This window comes from Rattus norvegicus, chromosome 7 (genome assembly GCF_021556685.1).
Source record: "Rattus norvegicus strain SHRSP/BbbUtx chromosome 7, alternate assembly SHRSP_T2T, whole genome shotgun sequence".
Classification (NCBI taxonomy): Eukaryota; Metazoa; Chordata; class Mammalia; order Rodentia; family Muridae; genus Rattus; species Rattus norvegicus.
The window spans coordinates 140,093,628-140,116,217 of NC_141540.1; the positions used below are offsets into that span (position 1 = coordinate 140,093,628).

Consider the following 22,590-nt stretch of genomic DNA (forward strand, 5'->3'; position numbering starts at 1 on the left):
TGGCCTCATCCCTTTCCCCCAGGCCTTCCAAGCCTCTGGCTCTTGTTACCTGGACTCTACTTTCAGAGGCACTGACTGCCCTGGACACCAAAGTGTAGCCTTGGTCTGGAGCAATGGGGTTGTTCGCTTTTTCAAGAAAGACAGGCACATTTGGTGAAATGATCTACATCTTTTTACTATAAAAGTTCTGAACTAAAAATTCACTTAAGCAAAATTTTGCCCATTTCTTTCCATAAAAAGATTATTTAAAAGGACAGGAGGATCATGAAGTATGGCTTCCACAGAGATGTGGATGGGAAGTGGGTGACTCTCAGTTTTACAGAGGATGACCCAGGAAAGGGGATGGGAAGCTGAACCCGGGAGATATTACCAGGCCCCCTTGAGGAAATGCACTGAACCAAGAAGAGTTATAAGGGCAGGGATAGTGGAAAAGCAATAGTCTAGGCAAGGTCCAAAGTTCAAGACCCAGCTTTCTCCAGACTAGAGACTTTTAGTTCGGGAACCATGGCAAGTTGAGAGCAAAGCTGGGACCCATCCTCCTTAGGCTGACTTGTCTGAAGTGTAAGCCTGCATATGTTGCTAACTTCATTTACTATCACTATCATAGGTCAGTCTTCTTTCTCTATGTCCAAAAACTATAGGCAGGCTTCTCACCTGGGTAATAACATCGAAGCCACCAGCAGCGGAGGCCCTAGTGCATTCCAGATGCTAAATGGGATTCACACCTTCTCATCTAATCTGTCAGTCAGGAGGACAAAGGGACTTGAGGTTCCATAGATAGTGCTCAACACAACTTTGACTCTAAAAGCTCTCATTCACTGCACCTCGCCAGGCTTGCTCTCCCGAGCTAACCAATAGCTGACTACCTCCATGTGAAAAGGATATCTGGGAGACCCCAAATACTTCTTCGATCTGTTCAAGTCGAAGTCCTGCTCACTGATCTTCCTCAACCATTGGCCTGTAGTAACCCTCTCACATCTCAGGGCCCAAGCTTCCTCATGGAAGAAATGTTGTTGAAATTACTAAACCCTAGGAAGCCATCTCGCCAGGAGCTACATTTCCTCCGAGAGCCTGTAGCTTGGCACTTAGGTCATTTGGCTTCCGACTCCAAGCTTCCTTTCCATACTGTTCTCTTCTCTTCTGTTCCAGCTAACTTCCCAATCCCTGCTGACCCCTTGTCTTGCCTGCTCACTTCTGCAGCAACCCCTGAGCTATTGTGCTGGGGATGCCCATTCCCATCTCCTCTGTTGGCCTCTTACTCGGCCTTTTTCTTCTTTCCCACCCCATTTCCTCCCATGCTGGAGACTGAAAGCTCAACCTCAGCACATGGCAGGCAATGTTCTGCTGCTTTGCATTCCCAGCCCTCACTCTTTTTCTAAGTACACTGGGACTGTCTGCTTCCCAGTGAGTCCCCAACCCTAAACTTTGTGGTACTTACATGACAGAACACTGGGCAAACGACAGGTAATCCACCAGCACATCCAGGCCTTTGTTCTCATCATTGAGAAACTCCCTTACCCACCTGCAGATACAGGAAACACACACAGTGGATACAGTATGGAAACTGGTTTGGTTTGGTTTGGTGGAGAGCTCTGACCCAGCAATCTAGCCCTCAACAATTTACTCTTCTGTATGCTACTGGAACCTATTACCAGGCTGAGAAAATCCTGAAAACCAAAACCCCTGACAGAGCCATTTGTGATCATGCTGCCAGCCTGGACGTCCTACAGGCTGGAGAGCCATGGTGGGCCAGGCTACAGCCCATTGTTTCCTGTGTCCCTTTGATCTAACACAATGCTAGGCACTAAGTCCTTTCCTACCATGTGCTAGGACTGAGGAGGCACGAAGAGCATTCATGGCTCACAGAGCTGAGCCTGAAGAAGCCTGCAAGTCCCTGATGCCATCAATCACAGGCAAAGATAAGACAACCTTACAGGGTCAAAGGGCTCTACTGAGTTCAGTCGAGAAGCAATGAGCAAAGATGGTGGTGAGAGTTCTGTGTTCAATTGGAGTGGGTCCAGCAGAACCGAAAAAGCTTAGGGAACAGTTAGGAATTCAAACTGCAGTATGGCAGGACTCCCCCAGTCAGATGACAATGGCGGAAGGCAGGCAGGTGAGCAGACAGGAGGACAATGACCTAGGGCATTTTGCTTTCCTTTTGGACTATGGAGGAAAAGTGAAGAGCAAATCCCCTGAGAACTGGTGGGAGTTGAGAAGGTTTGTCTCGGTGCAGAGCCATAAGCCCCTCAGGATGGAAGCCCTGTTCTGCGTGCTCTACTCCACTGGAATGTCCATGGAACTACATAGACCAGCTGTGTCCAAACTGCCCTGCAGGGCTGTGCTCACCCCACAGCTGAACACCAGCTCCATCCTGGCGAGCCACACCCACAGCCAAGAGGCTGGCTAGAGCACCAGGCTTGGCTGATTTACCAGCCAAGACCCAGCTGAGGCCGACACTGGAGCTGCCGCAAGTTAGCTTCCTCTCTGGGGCCGACAGGCCTCCCATTTCCTGTCTGTCTGCTCTCCAGCTCCCCACCCCCTTCTCATTTCCTGTCTGAGTCTACACTGCTATTTTAGGGATCCTGACACTTTGAGGGGAGGTTAAAGGGCACTTTGACAAGGCAGAAAACCAATACAAACCACAAGAGCTAGAGGGCCCTGGAATCCTACTCAGGCAGCCTCACTCTAGAGCAAGAGACCCCGGACAACGCTGGCACTCACTCCCGCAGGACCCTGCTCGTCAGGCTGTAACCAAAACAGGATCTCCTCCTCACACTCTGTCCTGGCCTCCTTCCACCCCTGACTAGCCTGACAAGCTTCCTGAAGAGAAGGATCCTGTCTCCCTCATAGAACTGCCCAGAGAAGTCTCAGATTAGATGGCACGGGCTTAGCTCTTCCCTGGGAACCAAGGGCTCGGTCTAGACCTCAAACTTGTGAGCCAATGCCAAGAAGCCCTGGGGCCTGGGAACTATGCTAACCACAGGGGACTGTCTCTTTGTGGTCCTCTACTAAGGAGAGCAGACCCCCATCCACACACCAATTATAGCAAGGCCTGAGAGAGAGGCCCATGGGGTGCTCAGGACTGCCAAGTGTCACTCTTAACCACACGAACAGGGCCTAAGTGATGAACCCTCCTAGTTTTCCCTCTCTGAGATTCTTAAGGGGTGGGGGCAAGAGAGTTTGGCCACACCTTTCTCGGTTGCTTTCCATGTCGGGTCACAGATGACTGTGGTATGGAAGCCATGCTCCCAACACCAGGAACTATCCCTTTCCTGTCCTCTCCTGTGCTGCTTCCCTTTGAGTGCTGTTGCAGCTGGCTACATACAGATATCCTCTCCCCCTGAAGAGCTCCTGGCACATCAGGCCTGGGAGCAGACAAGTAGGCTGCTGCCTTGACAGAAGAGGAAAAGCTGCTGATGTCATTGGCTCTTTCTACCTTACTCTCAGGAAGTCCAGGGACGCAGGCTGGCATCTACCCAGAAGCCCCACCTCCCCCTTCCCTGGTCCCTCACTGAGGCACCTCTACCTGAAGTGCTGCACTCTTAGCTCACTGTCCTTTCTGCATGGTCGCACCCCTTCAGCTGTTTCTTACTCTTGCTGGAACAGCTTCATAGGACAGAAGCGCCGCTGTGTTCTCCCTGAGCCTCAGGCATCAGTCCTCAGCTTCCTCAGTAACCCCTGCCTCCCCTTTCACTCAGGCTGAAAGATTCTCACAGACCCTGGGGGCCCCGCCCCCTCAACGCATTGGCAGCAACATGATCTGTGAGCACAAGAGACGTCAGCCCTGACCCTCTCCATCCTACGTCTCCGCTCATGTACAGATTGCTTTCTTTCAAACAATTAAGGAATCTGTACACCAAAAAGCCTAACTAGTCATCAATTAGGAACTAATTTCATTGTTCAGTATAATACATTCTCGCATCCCAACCTCTGCTGGGCCTCTCTTGGCCCAGTACCAGACCATAGGCAGGCTCTGGTCTCAGCTGCTATGGGAATGTCTTCTAGTCAAAGCCACAGAACCCCAAGAGAGGCCCCAAGCTTCCAGAAGTTAACTGGTCAGCAACTGGCAGAACAGAAGGGTAGAAAAGCCAGAAATGGCACATCTAAAGCTCCGTAGAGCCACATGCTATTCAAGGGACAACCTTGCTTCATGGCATGAAGGAAAAACCAAAAAAAGGGCACCCAAATCTGTGTGGGAGGCAATGTCTGGTGTCAGGGAGAGGCCGATGGCAGACCTGACTTACCCAATGTGATTGGTGCGAAGTGAGATCTCCAGCTCCCTGAGGACTTTGGTTGACTCCTGGACTCTCCTCCTGAACTTCTGTAAACATGGAATCTTTTGTCACTTGATGGTCGTTCCCTTTCAACCATTTTTCTTTTCCTTTCTTTTTTTCTCTTTTCTTTTTTCTCAAGACAGGGTTTCTCTGTGTAGCCCTGGCTGTCCTGGAACTCACTCTATAGGTCAGGTTGGCCTCAATCTCAGAGATCTGCCTGCCTCTGCCACTTGAGTGCTGGGATGCCTGCCCCCCCCCCATTTATTTCTTTCTACATTTGACTCTGAGTCTTTTGCCTGCATTTCTTCTGTGGACCATGCGTGCACTGCTAAAGGGGCCAGGAGACAACGGTGGAGTTCCTGGAAGCAGTTACAAGAGTTGTAAGACTCTGTGGATGTTGAGAACTGAGGCTAGGCCCTCTGGGAAAACAATACTTTCTTTTAACTGCCAAGTCACCTCTCTAACCTTCCTCCATCAACCCTATCTGTTTGTTTGTTTGAGGAAGAGGTATGCAGCATCTTGCTATGTAGTCCAGGTTAGCCTGGATCCCACAATCCTCTTGCCTCAGTCTTCTAAGTGTATCACAGGCATATACTACCATACCCAGCTATCCAATTTTATTCTATAAATAAAGGAGGCAGACAAGAAAACACAGGAAGTACAATTACAGACTTCCCTCTAGCACTGGACAGTCACTTTAGGCCTCAAAGCCCAGATATTCAACTCCATTACTCAAAAAATCAATGTCAAAATACTTAACCCCAAGGCAAAAGGTTTGTGCCCAAACCCACAGGACTACGAAGGCAGCAAGACAGGAACCTTCTGCCTTATACTTCACCTTCCGCGTCACATTGGGGTCCAAGAAGCTCTGGAGTTTCTGGATATAGGTGTGGGGAGGATTCTTCACTTGAAATCTTTCCTGAAAGGGAAACACACACGTATGCAACGCAGAAACACAACGTTCATGGAGGTTGCTAAGGAAGGAGATGCCTACAGTGTTCAGTTTGAGGGAACACGGCCTCCAGCTGTCTCTTAGCATCATCTAAACCCTAAGTTCCCCTCCTTACGATCCTTAGGTTTGTCCCACCTGCAGCTGTAGTCTCCTCTTCTGCCCAGTGCTCCCTAACACCTAGAGTGCTTTATGTCAGAAGCTATTTTAAGAATCTCCTGCTTGCTAAGATGCGGGGACTACAGAGCTGTGATTAGTATCTAAGGCAAATACGTGACTGGCTAACTGACAGTTAAGAAAGCCACAGGGAGGAGAGCTTTGCCTCAAAGAATCTCTCGTTCTTTTGTAGTTCTAACCTCTGCAGCTGGGGCTCAACTAGTTCTGCTGTGCTGACGCTGACTGACGCTCAGAGCAAGAACACTCTCCTTTTTTTTTTTTTTTCTTTTTTTCGGAGCTGGGGACTGAACCCAGGGCCTTGCACTTGCTAGGCAAGCACTACCACTGAGCTAAATCCCCAACCCCGTACACTCTCCTTCTGCTCTTTGCCTGGGAACTCAAGCCCAGCAACCAAATGAAGTTCTCAGCAGGGTTACCTCTCAACACCTTTCACACAGAGCAACTCAGGTCTACCCACAAGGAAACTCAGCAAACCCCCTTGGCACTCTGGTCCTAGAAAGGCCTCCACAAAGAAACTCTCTGAAGAGTTCAGGGGAAGAAACCCATAAAGGGGTCTAGGAGAGCGGCATAACGCTAGGAAATAGGACCTAAAAACAAAGAACTCCAAGAAAAACTGAAATTATGTCACCTAAAAAAGACAGAACTTATCTAGTAAAGAACGTTAGCACCAAAGGGCTGCTGTCCTCCAAATTCAATACTTAGCACTGAGTCTAAGGAAGCAGACCTTTTCTGGTGATACCTTGGGCCTCAGGGCCATGCTGCTGGCTGAGGGAAAGCCTAAGCCCTGGCAGAAGGAAACAGCTTAGTAAGGACCGGTGACGGTTTGCCTTGGCCCAATCTGGCTGCAGGTTCTTTGAATGAAATTGGTTTTATGAGATTAAGTGAGATATTTCAATATGTGTGGGGTTCCTAAAAGGTAATCAGCCCCCCAACATCAGCTATTATGGTTTTGCTCAGAGCCTGAAAAGAAAGAATAGATTTGTTCATGGCAAAGCTCAGCAACTGAGTGCTTCGTAAACAAAATGCCCACTCTGTGCCAAGTCCTTCCAGACCTACCAAAAACAGTCAAAGCCTCGTGACCAGCAACCTTCAAGCCCAGGCAGTGAGTGTTCTAATATCTTGGTTCTCAGCAAAGTAGTACTTTCTCTTCTTGCTCAGTTCAAACACTATCCATGCACGGATAGCTGCAGTTCTTGGCTACAGTGACATTTCAGAACAGAGCCAAGGGGACAAGGGCATCTCCTGAAAGTCTGTAGCTGATATAAGCAGCACACCCCACCCTGACCCCCAACTATTTGTCATGTCTGGGCCAGAGTAAGAGGGTCCTCAGCAGAGCCTACAGGTCCAGCCATAATCCTGAGCTAGACAAACTTTTGTGGGAAAACTGCTCACCTTGCCCACAGCTGATCCTGCACAAACCACCATGACATCATGGTGTCCACCAGGCAGCCTCTCCTGGGCATACAGGCTACCAGCTGTCTCAGCTAGGCAGCCCCTAGAAACCAAGTCAGCCTACTCTGTGCCAAATCAAGGCTGGTTCCTGTCAGCATGGCAGTCAACCCTCTGGCTTTACTGTCTCGTCCAGGCAGTCGCAGATTGCTCCTCCTGATCTTACCAAGCTCATGCCAAGCTCATACCTGGTCACAGATCAGATCCCACTTCTTCTCGTTGTCATACTGTCGCAGCAGCCGGGCCTTGTCAGGAGGCAGGTTCATAGAGCTCTGAGGAGAGAAGCTGAGTTAACACCTGGAGGGCAGGGAGGCGTGAGCTCCCTCTGCCCCCTTGAGAGGCAAAGGCAAAGGCATCGTGGAGGGAGGGACTTTTCCTGCCTCCCCACTGTAACTGTCAAGTTGGGTTAAACAATATTTTCCAAACTAAAGGACATGGAATCAATCTAGTGAGTCAAAATTAACCATATTTGAACTGTAAACTAATAGCCAACGAGGCTTATGAGTGAAGGTGCCTGCTACTGAGTCTGTCCTGGATTTACTCTGCAGAGCAGAGAAGAACCAACTCCTGCAGCTGTCTTCAGACCTCCAAGGACTTCACAGCACAGCTCCCCCCTACCACACACAAAATACTTACAAATGCAAACAAGATTTAAATAGAAGACACCAAGATTCACTTCAAGTAGGAAGCATAAAAGTGTTACAAAGCCTTCTTCAACATGCCACATATATGTCATATCACATACGTCAAGCTGTAGAAGTTACTACACATGCAGAGCAGTAGAGCACACGCCTTTAATTCTCGTACTCAAGAGGCAGAGGTAGGCAGATCTCTTGAGTTTGGACTACAAAGCTAGTTCCAGGACAGCCAGGCTACACAGAGAAACCCTGTCTTGAAAAACAAAACCAACAAGAGGTTCTATATGTAATGTGAGACATTTCAAACTGGGAAATGGCATACTATAAAATATACTTTATAAAAATTTTTTTAATTTTTTATCTTTTACTATTTTAAAAGGTGTGAATCAAATGCAAGTGAATGAGGTCACTCATGCAAACAGAACTACCCATATACTTTTAGAAAAAAATCTATGAAACTTTAGAACTTTAAAAGGCAGTAGCAACTTACTTGCTACTAATTACAAATCATTACCCTTCCATTTAATGGGTACACAGCACTATCCAGACCCCCTGGGGCACCCTAATAGACAATACTGAAGGCTAGACCTGGAATCATTTTATCTTGCTCATTACTATGTGCTGGATGAAAAGGCAGTGCCGTGTAAGGAAGGCCTAAGTCTGCTGTACACGGCATAAACTCCCCTCCCCTCCTGTGCCCCCTGCAGTCATGACTGCCTTTGTTCTAGGCTACAACTTTGCTTCTAATAGCAGTCTGACACTTTGATCAGATCACAGCTCCTGCACACCCCACTTGTGACTCAAACAAGATGCCCCATCTGAGGTGCCTCTGAATGCTTTCCCTAACCCCTACCTGCTACTCAGAGACCCAGCTCTCACTCCCTGGTAACCCAAACCTAACCGCTGGCTCACCCCAGTCCAGCCCATGGATCCTCACCCTTACACACATGCTGTATTCAGGATCTCGAGGACAAAACAGTCCTAGAGACAGGTGTTCTACTTAAAGGACTAACAGGAAAATCCTTAAATGTTAGTACTCTGTCGAAATCTACTCCTCACACACCATTATGCCATCTGTACACTCATCCACCCCGAAGACTCAGCCCATGCTCAGTCTCCTCCTCTCATCAGAAGTTAATGATGAGCTGATGTTATCAGGCCCCGGGAGCAGTGGGCTCATGTACTGGCTGAAAACAGAACCATTATGGTTCAAACACTGGAAGCAGGTTAAAGACGCCAGTTAGCACATACAAAGAAAGAATTTAGGATTAGAGAAACAAAAATGGCCAGGGGAGGAAAGGACAGACAACCTCATCACAACTTTTCCACGTTTCTGTCTGCTGCTGAGGAGTCTGCCTGAACTACACAAGATGGGCTGCAGCTTCCCCACAGCTGGGCAAACACGGCCCATCCCTCTGCAGTCGCTGCTTTGCTGGTGGCCTATATGTCTGTGTGGGTTACAGAACAAATGGAGACACAAAGGTCAAAGGCAGATCCAAAATTGCCTCGGCCTTCCCAGCTGGGGGACAGGCTGCTACCAGCCGAACCTGAGAGAAACCTCAGCAGAGTCTGCAGGAACAGCCCTGGCTCTACTCATTCTGAGCACGTCACCGTCATCTAATGACACTGCTTCCGAGTCTCAGTCAGGAAAATAAGTTCCTATTTTTTCCTGTGAAAGAAAAATGCCAGTTATGCTGGCTGGGGGTGGGGGGGTGTCTAGGGTTCAAAACAGGGTGTCTTTGTGTAGCCCTGGCTACCCTGGAACTTACTCTGTAGACCAGAATGGCCTTGGGCCCAGAGATCTGCCTGCCTCTGCCTCCTGAGTGCTGGGATTAAAGGTGTTCACCACTGCCTCTCCCCCTCCCCCCTTTTAAACACTAGAGTCTCTTGAGAAGAGAACCTACTTCTCTTGAGAAAATGTACCCACCCAGACTGCCCTGTGAGCAAACCTGCAGGCATTTTTCTTAATGGTTGATGCAGGTGGGTCTATCCCCTCACTGCTGCCCTTGAACAGGGGGTACCATAGTAAAGCAGGCTGAGCAAACCTTTCTGCCTGTCTGCTAACCTAGGCCTAGTCCTGGAAGCTTCCAGCCTCCGTACAATTGAGTCTAGGCCTAGAATGTTTTCAGCCTCTAGGACTCACTGCTGAATAAGCTCACCCTTTCTAGTTCTTTCTGAACTCTGGCAGGCTGGTTCAACTCAGCTGTTCTGACTCGAACTCCTCTCCAGGCTGACAGATTCAATCTGGCTTCTGTCAGTTTCTCCTGGATTGCTCTGCTTGGCCTCATACTAACTCTGGTGATCTGTTCTAATCCTCTTGCTCCTTCTGTCTTCACCTGTGTCTAGCTTGTTCCCTCTCTGCAACCTGTCTATACAACACTCCCAGGAAAACTGCCTATTTCTCTCCACTGTCCCAAAAATAGCTTCCCTTTCCTCTCTCATGAGAGAGTTGGGCATATCCTCCTATTCTGTGATTTGTCACTTTGTCTGCCACTAGATTAGATATCACATTTAAACATGGGTGTTTACTTATACAAACTAACTTTACTTTCATGGTTTGGGATTAAAGGTGTGTGCTAAGGGCATCTCTGTATTCCAGACAGGGATCCTGCCCTGGCTCCCTGTGATGGCGTACTGTGATGTGAAATGGTCTCTCTCCTCAAGCTGTGTTCCGGTCATGGTGCTCTGTCACAGCAATGGGGACAATAGACCTTGCCACAGAGCAGGAATAGTCTGCTGCTGCTACTGTAACAGACATCACATCCTTTTGACCAATTACTGTGGGCTGTGGCTGCTCCCCACCTCCCTGCCAGGTTGCTGGTGAGGGAATGTTTATCTCTCTCCAGATTTTGAGACCCAGAAAAGTCACCCTACCCCCTCCCTCTGGGACTCCTGTCTTAAAAACATGGATGATGCTGGGGATTTAGCTCAGTGGTAGAGCGCTTACCTAGGAAGCACAAGGCCCTGGGTTCGGTCCCTAGCTCCGAAAAAAAGAACAACAACAACAAAAAAAAAAAAAACATGGATGATGCATCAAGGCCCTCAGAGAAGATGGACCCCTGCCGTGTGGAAATAGGTGGAAAAGCAGGAAGCAGCCCTAACCAGAGGCCCATGCCCTGTCTGGAGCTTCTGTGGGTTCTCTGGACACTGGCCCCAGCTTTGTCAGGGCTGAAAAGTGCAATGGGAAGGAGACAGATAAAGAAAAACCTCCGACCTCCAGCATTCTCACAGAGCAGAGCACTACCTGGTGAGCAGGAGGCACTGGCTACGGCAGAAGACCAGGCGGTTCTCTTCAGTCAGATGAGAGCACAAAGACTCTTGTCTCTACCTGATAATGTGTATAAATCTGTCCAATGTCCAAAGGAAGCCAACTTCCTGGCTCTTAGAGACATCCAGGGGTTAAACCTGGCAGGGTTCTAGACTCAGTCAGATGTTTGATCACCAGCATTTTCCTTCAGGGGTTCCTTGGAGACTGGGCTCTCAGAGGCAAGAGTTAAGTTCTTGCTAAGTCCCTGATCCAAGGATTGCTGAACAGAGAGGCAGCAGAGTGCCCTAGATCCACTTGGGCACGTCAGAGCTAACAAGCCCCACTGAACTCACTCACCAAGCTAATCTTATCACCTCACAGGGCCTTTTGAGCATCAGACAATGGGCAGTTTACACCTGCACACATCCGGAATATGATGGGCACTAGCAAAGTCCACTTTCCTGGAAAGCCTGTGTGGTATTTGGCATCCACACACCTGCCCACTTGTTTCTGGGTTGTCTGTTCCTATCTGTCCTTCACCAACTGCTTCTCAACACTGAAACTACAGCATAATCCTTTGAACCCCCTTTTTAATCTCTAGGATTTCCTTTAAGAGTAGGAACAGTTTAAACATCACCACCTTATGGGAGGACATTCCCCCTCCCCAGGGAGAGAGAGATAAATCACAGCCAAAACAGTCACAATAGGAGATAAGAGAAGGGGAAGCTGAAACCAAACTGAAAGCAGCCCTGGATTCTAATCTCTAAGTCAGAGTAACCTGCGAGATGCCTCATAGCAAAGGGCTGCAACGCTGAGCTGAGGACCTGATGCTTCTCCAGCAAGGCCGCTTGCTCTGCCTTGCTTCCCACTTGGGAGCCTATGTAAATAAGTGCTCCTATGCGCCCATCGAGGTCTCCTGACTTCCTCCAACCTGATTTCTGTCCACCTCAGAAAAGCTGGGAAAGAGGACGGGGTTCTGCTGAAGTTCCCTTCCTCTGTCTGCCTTGCACCCCCAAGACCACTTAGCCCTCCCTCATTTCTTTCCCACTGCAAGAAAAAGGGAAATGCCATGTGCTTGGTGTTTCCCTAAAAGCTGCACGCCCACTCTGGGACTCAGCGCTACTCTGCCGACCTTTGTGAGCCAAGCCTGGGAAAAACCCAGCATGCAGAGATAGGACACACCCAAAACTCCCTGCTTCACTGCTTCTCCTGGTCCCAGTGGGACATGACAATCTAGGAATGGACACGAAAATGGTACACACTACAAACACCAGAAACCTCACTTGGAAGAAGAGGATTGTGGGGACAGCTATAAACGGTATTTATTCTCAGCAGAAAGAAGAGTCAATGATCTTATTAACATCTTCTCTTGCAGAACTACACGGAAGCTTTCCTGGGTACCACTCCTTCTCAACATGCTGCTGTGCCACCAAGATGCAGGTGCCACCAAGGGTTCCCTGGCAACTGTCCATGAACATAGTGGACAGGTGAGCAGAGGTGGGACATGGTAAAGAAGCAAAAGCTTGGAAGCTGAGGTAGCTGCCACAGGACTTGACACTGTTCCCAGCCTGTGCGCCTAATGGGATCCCCACCTCTCCAACCTAGTTGTCCCCAGTGCCAGTGACAAAGCTGGCAAAACAAGGCATGAAGGCCCATGACCAGGCATCAATAGGACAGTGTTTCAAACAGCCCAGCCAGCCTTCCTCGTGTCCCTATTGGTTGGCAATGGGCACAGCTGTAGCCAGCTGGGCAATGCTACCAAAGGATGAGAACTCAGAAGGTAGCAGTATCAGCCCCTCCTACGTTGGCCCCTTGGCGGCCACAGCCAGCGCCCGCCGCTGCTGCAGTAGCAGCCCCCAGACAATGAGAACTATTTTCAGCCAGTGCTTTAACACAAGCCAGCTGGCCAGTGCCCTGGGCAGGAGCCTCCTCCACCCAGCCCGCCCAGACAGCAGCGGCCTGGCCAGCCCCACCCACCCACGCTGCCACCTCTGCATCACTGTTTATCTCACTGTTTCAGCACAGCCTCTCCAGACACCCCAACACTGCAATCCTGTCAGACAAAAACAATCAGAGCTCCATCAAAGGTCCAGGAGCTAACAGGAGAAAATCTAGACATAGGAAACACAGCAGCCCCTTCAAACACCCACACTTTTCCCCAAGCCCATGAGTGGCTAGCTTAGTACAGGGGTGGAGATGAAACCCATGGATAGGCAGACTCACTGTGGCTCTCACTGACCCATGGTCCAGTCCTCTCTGCCAGGTCTGGGAAAGAAAGCTCGTTATTTACTGCTCCTCTTGCCCACTTCCTCTACCCTTCTGAGCAGGGGTTCAGAGAATGAGTTGGAGTCAGGGACAAAAGATTCTGGACAAGAGTTGTCCTACTCCAGAAAGAGAATCACAGGAGGGGCCAAGGGCAGGCACTCAAAGCACAGACAGCTCTCTGACTGGCATGATGGAGTGGGGCAAACATCCAGCCAGCCCCCCTGCCTAGCAGTATTCTAAATCAGGAAGCACGGAGGGCAAAAGCCACCTCCCTGGACCCTGAGACTCTAGCCCTTTTCTGCCAAATTTCATAAGCTTACAGTACAGTGAACCAACCCCATCCCTTGTCTTTACTCCCGTGAAGAGGGACCCTATGTCAGAAGCACGTGCAGAGTGCACAGCTCTCCGACAGCCTTCTCGAGGCCTGAGCCACTATCAGACACAATGGGAAGTTGCCAGGGGTCCTAATGGCATCAGAAAAATGGGTGTGCTTTTCTGTGACTTAAGTGTCTGCAGTGACTTAAGTCTGCCTTTTTGGATTTGCTTTAATTGAAGCCATCATTTTGGGAACAATCTGCCAGCACAGAGCTATGTCTGGAGAACGTACTGCTGTGGTCACTGATGACTCTATAACCAGAAGTGACTTGCCGAGTAGTTATGGGCCAAGTCCCTAAGCAGCCTGGAGGAAAAAGAAATGCATTCGCCAGATGTCTCCAGCTGAGCTCTGCAATTCACACTAGGCAATCAGATGAAGAAAGGCCCTAGAAGGCCAGCACCACCCAAACAAAGAGATGACTTTTTCCAACAATTGTATCACCACCACCCCTAGGCCTCTTTGTCACGTTGGAGGATTCCCTTATTGGATTTTGAGAGAGCAAAGGAAGTGACTATGTCCCTGGTACCAAGAAAGCCCCAGGCTCTACTGCCCTCTGAGGTACTGCTCTTACACCTGCTACCAGGTAACTCCTACAGGTAACCTCTAGCCCATGGCCGAGGACACCCCTCTGCCTACCAGTTGAGGTATACTCCATTTCAGACAAAACTGCTGATGTCATTCTCCAACTGAGCCATTGGCCCTAGCTAAGAAACCACCACCACAGCAACTTGATCCACCCGTTGGCTCCTCAGCCCCTCGTGGTTAGCCAGACCCACGCACTCCCATTTACTTACGGAGAATGGAAACTATTCCGATGGGGGACAGGCTTTCCAAAGTCAAGGAGTCTTGGGTACAGTTCCCCTCTCCACCAGCTCACCAGGGCCTCTCTCTCTCCCTGGAATCCCTGGAGCCCAAAGAGGAAGCACCACTCTCAGACGCTTACCATTTCTGGGGTCACACACCCCTTTCCACACACCACAGCTGCTCTCTCACTGAGCTGTGGGGAGTCTCCTTTACAAGGAATACCCAGAAATATTCCGGCTCCTTATCATTTATAAAACAGAAGCCTTGGCCAGTTACTCCTTGGATCTTACCCTTGACGATCTTAAGTGCTAAGCCTCTCCCAGCATCTCTGAACAGCTTTCCCTTTGGGCTTTCAGGGAACAAGTCCTCTTGCTATTTCTTGGCCCTAGGATTTGCCTGTGACCACACTTCCTTGGTCTTCTAAATCCCTCCTACCCATTATTACCTGTCTCAAAATTCAAAGTGGTCACAAACCACACTCTCAAATAATTACTTGTAAAAATGACCCAGCAGACGTCTCCTTGCTATCCCCCAGTTTCTCATCCTCCTCAGCAATGTTTGGCTTCCTAAGAAATGATTAGCCTTTTCTCTGTCACTTGGGTATGGCTCCCTGACCCTGCGGAATGTAAAAGCAGGGTACCAAGCCCTGAGAAGCAGCATTAAAGAGATGAAGCAGATGCTTTCCTCTGTCCTCTGAAACACAAAGACTACGGCTGAACTTTGGCAGTTATTTTGAACCCAGAGGGGCGACTTGAGACTGAAGTCTATATAATAAAACAACAAAGAGATCCCCAGGGCAGAGGATGCTGTGCTGTGGTGGAGCGCTTGCCCGGTACGCACTCACGGGCTCTAGGTACAAACCCGAGGACTGAAGAAAGAAAGTAGCCACTGCTGTTGTCACTGCCATCAGGTCACACCTGTAATCCCAGCTACTTGGGATAATGAGGCAGGAGGACTGTGCATTCAAGGGCAGTCAGGGAAATTCAGCAAGAATAGCTCAAAGAAGGACGAGACAGATGGGCTGGGGAGGATAGGAAAGAAAACACCTGTTACTGATGCCATGGGCCATTAGTGGAATCTGAACGTATTCCACACATTCCTACCTTCTGGTTCGCTTCCTGTTTATCTGTTTACAGGAATTTCCTGGAAGCAGAGCATTTGCCTCTCCTGAGCCTCGAAGGCACAGTGATTGATGCCTACCCCTCCACCAGGCCCCTCAAGGTTTCTTGTTCGGCCCTGCCCCTCTCCCCTCATTACCAAGGACAGAAAACACTCTTAGTACTTCACCAATGTCCCTGGGACTTCTGGGCACTCACCTACATCTACATGTGTGGTTGTGGTGGTGGTTGTTACAGCTCAACTAACTTTCTGTTTAGGCCAGGTTTCCCTCAGTAAGCTCCTGGGTCTCATTCAGAGTCTCAGTTCAAGTCCTGACTAAGCCTATTCCCATCCCTTCCCTTCTCTTTAACCAGAGTCACCGCTTTTATAGCCTGCTAGAGCACAGGAGTCACCAACAACTCGGTGAAGAGTAAGCAAATTTCAATTCTGCAAGGATATGCTCCTCTCTCCTCTTGCCACCATGTGTCCTCCTCCCTGACACCCTGGCCTCACCCCTTTCTCCAGTTCACAGCAGGACAGACCCTGCCTCCTTTAGCAGACCCCCTAAGAGAGAGGCTCCCAACAGTCTCCACACATTCATTCTTTTGAAATGTGGTCACAGTTGTGACTTGTGATGAATGTTCCTCCATCTTTCTCAAACATTCAATAAACATCCTGATGCGTCTCACTGACACTCCTGGAGACACAATGCTCCCCCACTTACTGCTTGAGTGTCCTTGGGAAAAGAATTTCATGTCTGCAAGACCCAATCTCTTCCCGTAGAATGGAGATGGGGATAGTGCCGCCCTTCAAGAACTGCCTTGGCGACTGGGGAAGTAAGTTAGCATATTTAAGCATCTATGTAAGAACCCACGTAGAAAACATTACACATAATGCAAACTTTGCTCAGGCTTTTAATTCCAACATTTACCCATAAATCTATACACCCAAGGACTACCCTAGAATCTGGGAATAGTGGAATAAACAAGGAGTGATTACTATCTATGCCAAGCCTATATCCTGAGGCAAGGTCGACCAGAAAACTAGCGTGAGCTGTGGCTGGCTCTGCTGAGAAGAGGCAGATCTTGCCCAAGGGATCCCTGAGAGATAGCATCTAATTAGATAAGGGAGCAAGCAGGGATTACTGGGAAAAAAGTTTCAGGATTCTGTACTAAACATGAAGTAGGAGGGGGTCAGGCAAAGTATTAGAGAAGATGGTCACACCCTAGGTGAGGATGTATATCAGTAGATGTGTGGAAGAACAATGTACTGTAACAAGGCCTCGTCCACAAGTGGGCCTGTGGTTGATAGTGTGTGCTGGGAAATCAATCACTGTGGGCAGCAAACAGTCCAACAACAGAAGAGCCCAGGAGCTCCTAGGGAAGCAAGTAGGACACTGCTACCATTAAATCACCATAGTAATAATGACCAAAGCTGACGTTCAGAGAGGAACTTGTCATGAGCGCTGTGTGGATCACTTCACCTAACTTTCACCATAGCCCTGCGCAATAGGGATTGCTTTGTTTTATAGGTAAGGCTAAAAGGGGGCGGTGGAACTTGCCTGGGGTCACAAAGCAAATACTCGAAAGGGCCAGATCTGCAGTCTAGATCTGACCCCAAATCCTGAACTTTATCCTACATAACACCTGCTGGGAGACAAGGAAGTGCCTTAGCGCTCTTACTCACCGTTCTAAACTGTGTGCCCCTTCAGGGCTGATCTGGGTAATTATAATTGTCCTTATGAACTCTCCCACCACCACCAACTCTGTATGCTATTCCTCGGAGCTTCTGCAGGGTTTATTACCTGTTAGCAATTATGTTCAAACATTTTTTTCTTAGTTTTCATTCATAATCATGAACTTCACAATCCATCTGCTTAAAGAGGACTAAGGAAAATGTGGAGCCTAAAGAACTACAATGAAGAGGCCGGGGTACGGGGTGCAAGTCTGTCACAGCACTTGAGGACACAGATCTCTGTGAGTTCAAGGCCAGCCCGATCCATATAGCAAGTTCCCAGACAGTAAAGGCTACAAAATATAGGCTGTCTCAAAAAACAAGCAAACAAACAAATAAACAAAGCAAAACCACACACATAAAACAAAGCAACAAGATATCTCAAGTAGGTGGGGTGGAGGATTTCTCTCCAGAGCTCTGGAAAAGAATGACATGTCTGACACATGTCAAATGTGTCTAATGAATCGAATGAGTCGAAATCATTAATTTTAGTTAGACTCATTTTCAACTGTTCTAGTAGTTGACATATCAAATGTGTCAGACAGAGCTGTCCAATGTTAGCAATTGCTGTCTTCTTGCTGTAACTGGACCCAAAGCATTGCATGCCTTCCATGAGCATCATGGCTTCCTTCCCCCTCCCAGAGATCATAAGCTTTGCCATTCAAACAGTCTTTTTTTTTTTTTAATTATTTATTTCATGAATGTGAGTACATTGTCACTGTCTTCAGACACACCAGAAGAGGGCATTGGATCCCATTACAGATGGTTGTGAGCCACCATGTAGTTACTGGGAATTGAACTCAGGACCTCTGGAAGAACAGTCAGTGCTCTTAACCTCTGAGCCATCTCTCCAGCCCCAACCACTAAGTCTTAACAGGGGAGGAGACCAACAACTATTAGCATTGGTCCAGCATTTTCCATGAGCAAGATGCCAGGGCCTGCATGCTTCAGAAAGACATTTTCAAACTAAATTTCTCCCGTAAATGGACTTATAGCCACTAGAGTGTGAGGTGGACCCAGACACACGAACCTGGGCTCATTCTATAAAAAGTGAGACCCTTGTAATCGAGTTCTTTGTATTTAGGGCTCAGAACATAAAGTTTTCTTGTCTTTGGAACTTTGGCTACCAACAGTTCAAAGGAGACACTGCCCAAGGACTTGTCAGCTACAGCGATGTCAAAGAACACCGTGGAGCTGAACATAGAGGGCAGCAGGAGGCTACAGGTGACAGCTCCCGTGGAGCCTCAATCTTCCTTTCAACACCTAAGTGCCTTGTACACCACACTGTGCAAGGCTGAACACACGTCGTTACTTCTTTATTGTGGGCAAGTGTGCATGTGCATGTGTGTGTAAATCAGGACGGCTCTCTGTTCTCTCTCTCTCTACCGTGTGTGTTCCAGGGATCAAATGCAGGTCTTCTACCCACAGAGCCATCTCACCAGCCCAGAAAATGTCTGCTTTGCAAAAACTCTTGTACATTTACAAAGAGAGGGGAAGCTGCAGTTTATAAACATCTACTCTGGGCCAGGCACCAGGCACTTCGCTAATCCCTTTATAATTATAAGATTTCATAGAGAAAAAAGTCTTCCTCGGTTACTCATTGCTCGCCGTTTGCATGATTCCCTGAAGTGGACTGTACACTGCATGAGGGTGTGGACTTAGCGTAGAAACATGCCATGTGGCATGTGCAGAAGAAAACTTAGCAGAGCCTGTGGGTTGTCCATCAGGCAGGAGAGGCTGACAGAAGGGAGGCAGCACTCCAGCATCCAGTGCACTTGCCTTGGCCCAGCTCTGACTTTCCAGGAGTCTCATAATAAATCCAGGAGCTTATTATCCAACCATAAAACTTAATGAATCCCTTCCTACTTCTAAGCACATGTGGGAGGGCATGACTCTTGCTTTACAGAAGGGTAAAATGAGGCCCAACCCAGGCACATGTCTGTCACATGTCACTTGAGCCAGGAAGAGGCATTCCAAGTCCTCTGTCTTTCCCTGCTTTTTGAATGGCTCTTAATGAGGCATGTCCACACTGGCTTCCAGCTTCTACTCTCTTTGGGAGAGACTATAATGAACTCAGGCTACTCTTAACCTCTGAGCAGTCTTCCAATGCTGCCTGTCACCTTCAAGGCCACAGCTTGACAGAGGTCACAGCCACCCACACCCCATTTTATTTTAGCCGTTCCAGTGTTTCTGAATTTCACCGGAACAGCCAACTAGATGAGAATACCTCCCTGTATTTGGCCTAATAAGAGTTCCTTCCCTATGATCTAAAGAAACCCTGGGGGCAGGGCCTGCCAAGAGGCCTTGGTGGTTAGAGCACTGGCTGCTCTGCCAGGGGACACAGGTTCAACTCCCAGCATCCACATACAGACTTATAACCATGTGTAACTCCAGTCTCAGTCAAGCTGATGCCCTCATCTGGCGCCTACAGGTATTAAGGAAGCACACGATGCACAGACACACAAACAACCATCTGCATGAAAACTTTTAAATGCAAATGGGACACTTTAAAAATAAACAAGGAGACCCTGAGTAGCTTTTGGCTACATGTGGTGACATAGATCTCTAATCCTAGCACTAGGGAGGCAGAGGCAGGTGGATGTGTTAAGTTTGGGGCCTGGTCTACATAGCAAGTTCCTGGCCAAGCAGGACTACACAGTGAGACCTCATGGAGGTGTGAGGCACCCCGCGTGGCATACTGACTCGAGGTCAGGATTAGAAGGAATGTAATACCAAGCGTTTCACGACTAGCCCGTGCCTCAGACTGTACCACTGCCTGCCCTCAGCAAGCCTGCAGCCAATGCTCCATCCCCGTAACCCAGTAAGAACTGGAGACCGATTGGCTCAGGGCACCTACAAGGTAACAGAACCAGCGGGCGCGATGGTGCATGCCTTTAACTCCAACACTCAGGAAATGGAGACAGAGGCAGGTGGATCTCTGTAAGTTGGAGGCCACCCTGGTCTACAGAGGGCTCTAGGACAGCCAGGGCTACAGAGAAACCCTGTCTTGAACCACCGCCATCACCACCCACATCCCCAAAAAGAAGAAAAAAATTAGGGGGGGGGGAGGGAAAGTACTAGAACCCAAATTGAAGCCCAGATATGTAGTTCCCAACATACAGGGCTTTCTACCATGTCCTGCCATGAGCTCTGATGAAGGAGGACGGGGAACTCCACTTCTAATTCAGGACGGTCCCATTAGATCTGTCCGACAGCTTTGATCTCTAAACCACGCTTCCTCACCTAGCAAGACTGAGTGAAAGCAGCCGAGCCAGGCAGTGCAAAAAGATACCCGACCTTCAAAGCAGCTCAGTAAGTTACTATGCGGAACAAAAGAAAGACACTGTCCTCTTAGACAGGGCATGGCTTTACAGCCAAGTAACAACTCAAACTTTACAAAGTAGTGTGGATACCAGCACAGGCTTCGCTAAGCATGCTGGCACACACCTTTAATCCTAGCCCTTAGGCGGCAGAAGCAAGCAGATCTCTGTGAGCCAGGAACTGGCCGTGAGACCTTGCCTGAAAACAAAACAAAAACAGCCCAGGTTTTGGGAGCAAGAGATGACTCAGATTTGAATCTTGGTCAGGAGACTCTGACTAGGATCATGAATCTGGGTCATTTGTTTTAAAATATTTGTCATGAGATACTAAGAAAGTTATCAGTTTTCTGTGCCTGCTTTCCCATCTGCAAATCAGGGATATGATGTGGCCCAACAGCCAATCCAGGGGTGAGTCCGATGTCTCCTGGAGCAGCTTCACATGTGCTACCCAGGGATTTACCAGACAGGGAGGACAGAAGCACTGACTAAGCTGCCGTGCTATCAGAAGAGCCAGGAAATCTGGGATTCCACTCAGCTTGTCAGGTCACAGTTTGGTTATCTGTAGAGATTAGGGGAAGATGTCACCAGATCTGCAGCATTCCTGGTATACCTCAAATCCCTCACTTTCCCAGCTGTTTCTGACTTCCTCCAGGTCCACCTGAGGGCTCATCTCTGTCAATCATTCTCTTCAGCCCCCTCTCTTCTTCCTGCTTTGCTTCCTGGAACACTAAGTCCTCTGCGTTTCCCTCCCAGTTGCCAAGGGCTGGGCTGTGAGAATATAAACTGTCAGGTCTGACCTGACCAGTACAATAGTGACCCTCAAATATACAGTCTGTCCCCAGTACCTTTTGAGCTCCACCAGCAAATCTCCAGGCTTCCCCCCTCTCCCCCACGTCTGGTTCTGAGCCTTCACACGCCTCAGACAGGTCACTTAGCACTCTCAGGTTGCTCTCCTGTGTTCAGCTAAAGAAACTTCCCCTTAACTAACCCAGCAGGCTAGAAACCTCAGGTGCCATCCTGAGTTTTCATGGTCTCGACTCCACGCTCCCAGTGTCAAACTTAATCAGTCCTGAGGATTTAATCTGTCCTGTGGGTCCCACTGTGCCTCCTACCATCATCAGATAGTACTCAGCTACCCCTCATTGCTGACTTCTTCCCATGGGACTGACCTACACGCAACTCAAAATCTGCCTGTGACACTCCTCTTGGAAAAAGCATTAGGTACAGTTCCTTCCACATGACATCCACGGCTTCATTCCCATTGCTCTCAGCCTGCACTACACAACAGCAGTGAGCTGCCCTGAAAAGAATATCGGAGCACATCATGCTCTGTCCCCTCTCTCTAGAGAGAGCTTTCTCTACCCTAGACTCTGTCCAAATCCCATTAGCACATTAGCCAACAGATTTTTCTCCTGCAGCCAATGTTTCCCAGCGCTAGACTCATGTTTCCAGCCAATCTGCACCAAAACCTCCCCTAACTACACACTCTAATTACACGATTGGTGAGTTTGGCTCTCCCTCCAGCCTGAGCTCCCGGGGTAGACACTGTACAGTCTTAGTCATCTTTAGTCCTATGGCAATTAACACAGGTCTAAGCCCTCAATAAATGCCTGCTGAGCCTTTGATGGCTGAGACGTCCCTGTTCCTATGTCTAGGCCAGCTAGGTGGCACTGTCATCTTCAGCTCACTGCCTCAGAGTCCCTGAAGGAAACTGAAAGGAATCTTCACAGCCTTGCTTTGAAAACAGGCAGGGAAGAGTGGCAGTGGCCGTGTGGCTATGGCATCCCCCCTCCCATCTCTGAGTATCCAGAGCAACAGGTACTAGACCACTTCCTTACAGCTCTTAGGAGGAGTCAGCCAGAGGCCAGATGCCGCCTGATGCTCCTCAGCTGGCCACCCCTCACATCCAGGTTATGTTCACAACTTTTAACATGGATATTTTGGGGAAATGACTGATAAATACTTTGGGAACATATCAGAGCCTGTTGCTCTATAAATGTACAGGAGATTCTTAGTTCCTTAGTCACCAACCATGCCAGCAGTAATTAAAAAGCCCAAAGGAAGCAATTAGAAGCCGCTGCTAGAGCATTAATCTAGAACTCATACCAGATGCACCCGAATACAACTTGCATATGGACGTGAGCCCTTCTCAAAGAACAGGACTCACCAAGCCCGACCTGCCAAGGACCTGCGCTTCTGAGTCTTGTGTTTTGCTCGCGCTCAGGAGAGGTAAAAACAAAACTACGACCACAAACAAGA

General features: G+C 48.8%; 1 protein-coding gene across 12 annotated transcripts in view; it reads right to left on the reverse strand.

The window, feature by feature from the left end:
* Fmnl3 (formin-like 3) overlaps positions 1–22,590 on the reverse strand; it is a 51,337-nt gene that overhangs the window by 13,075 nt on the left and 15,672 nt on the right. For 8 of the 12 annotated variants that reach the window (NM_001399766.1, XM_087556838.1, XM_087556833.1 and 5 more), the window contains exons 2-5: positions 7,038–7,121; positions 5,113–5,193; positions 4,245–4,321; positions 1,439–1,522 (exon numbers count right to left, since the gene is read on the reverse strand). In NM_001399766.1, the coding sequence (NP_001386695.1) occupies positions 1,439–1,522; positions 4,245–4,321; positions 5,113–5,193; positions 7,038–7,121 (326 nt within the window). Of the gene's footprint in view, positions 1–1,438; positions 1,523–4,244; positions 4,322–5,112; positions 5,194–7,037; positions 7,122–14,169; positions 14,280–16,001; positions 16,106–22,590 lie in introns of those variants that run through there. The other 4 variants (XM_087556835.1, XM_087556832.1, XM_087556836.1 and 1 more) reach the window with 2 other exon arrangements.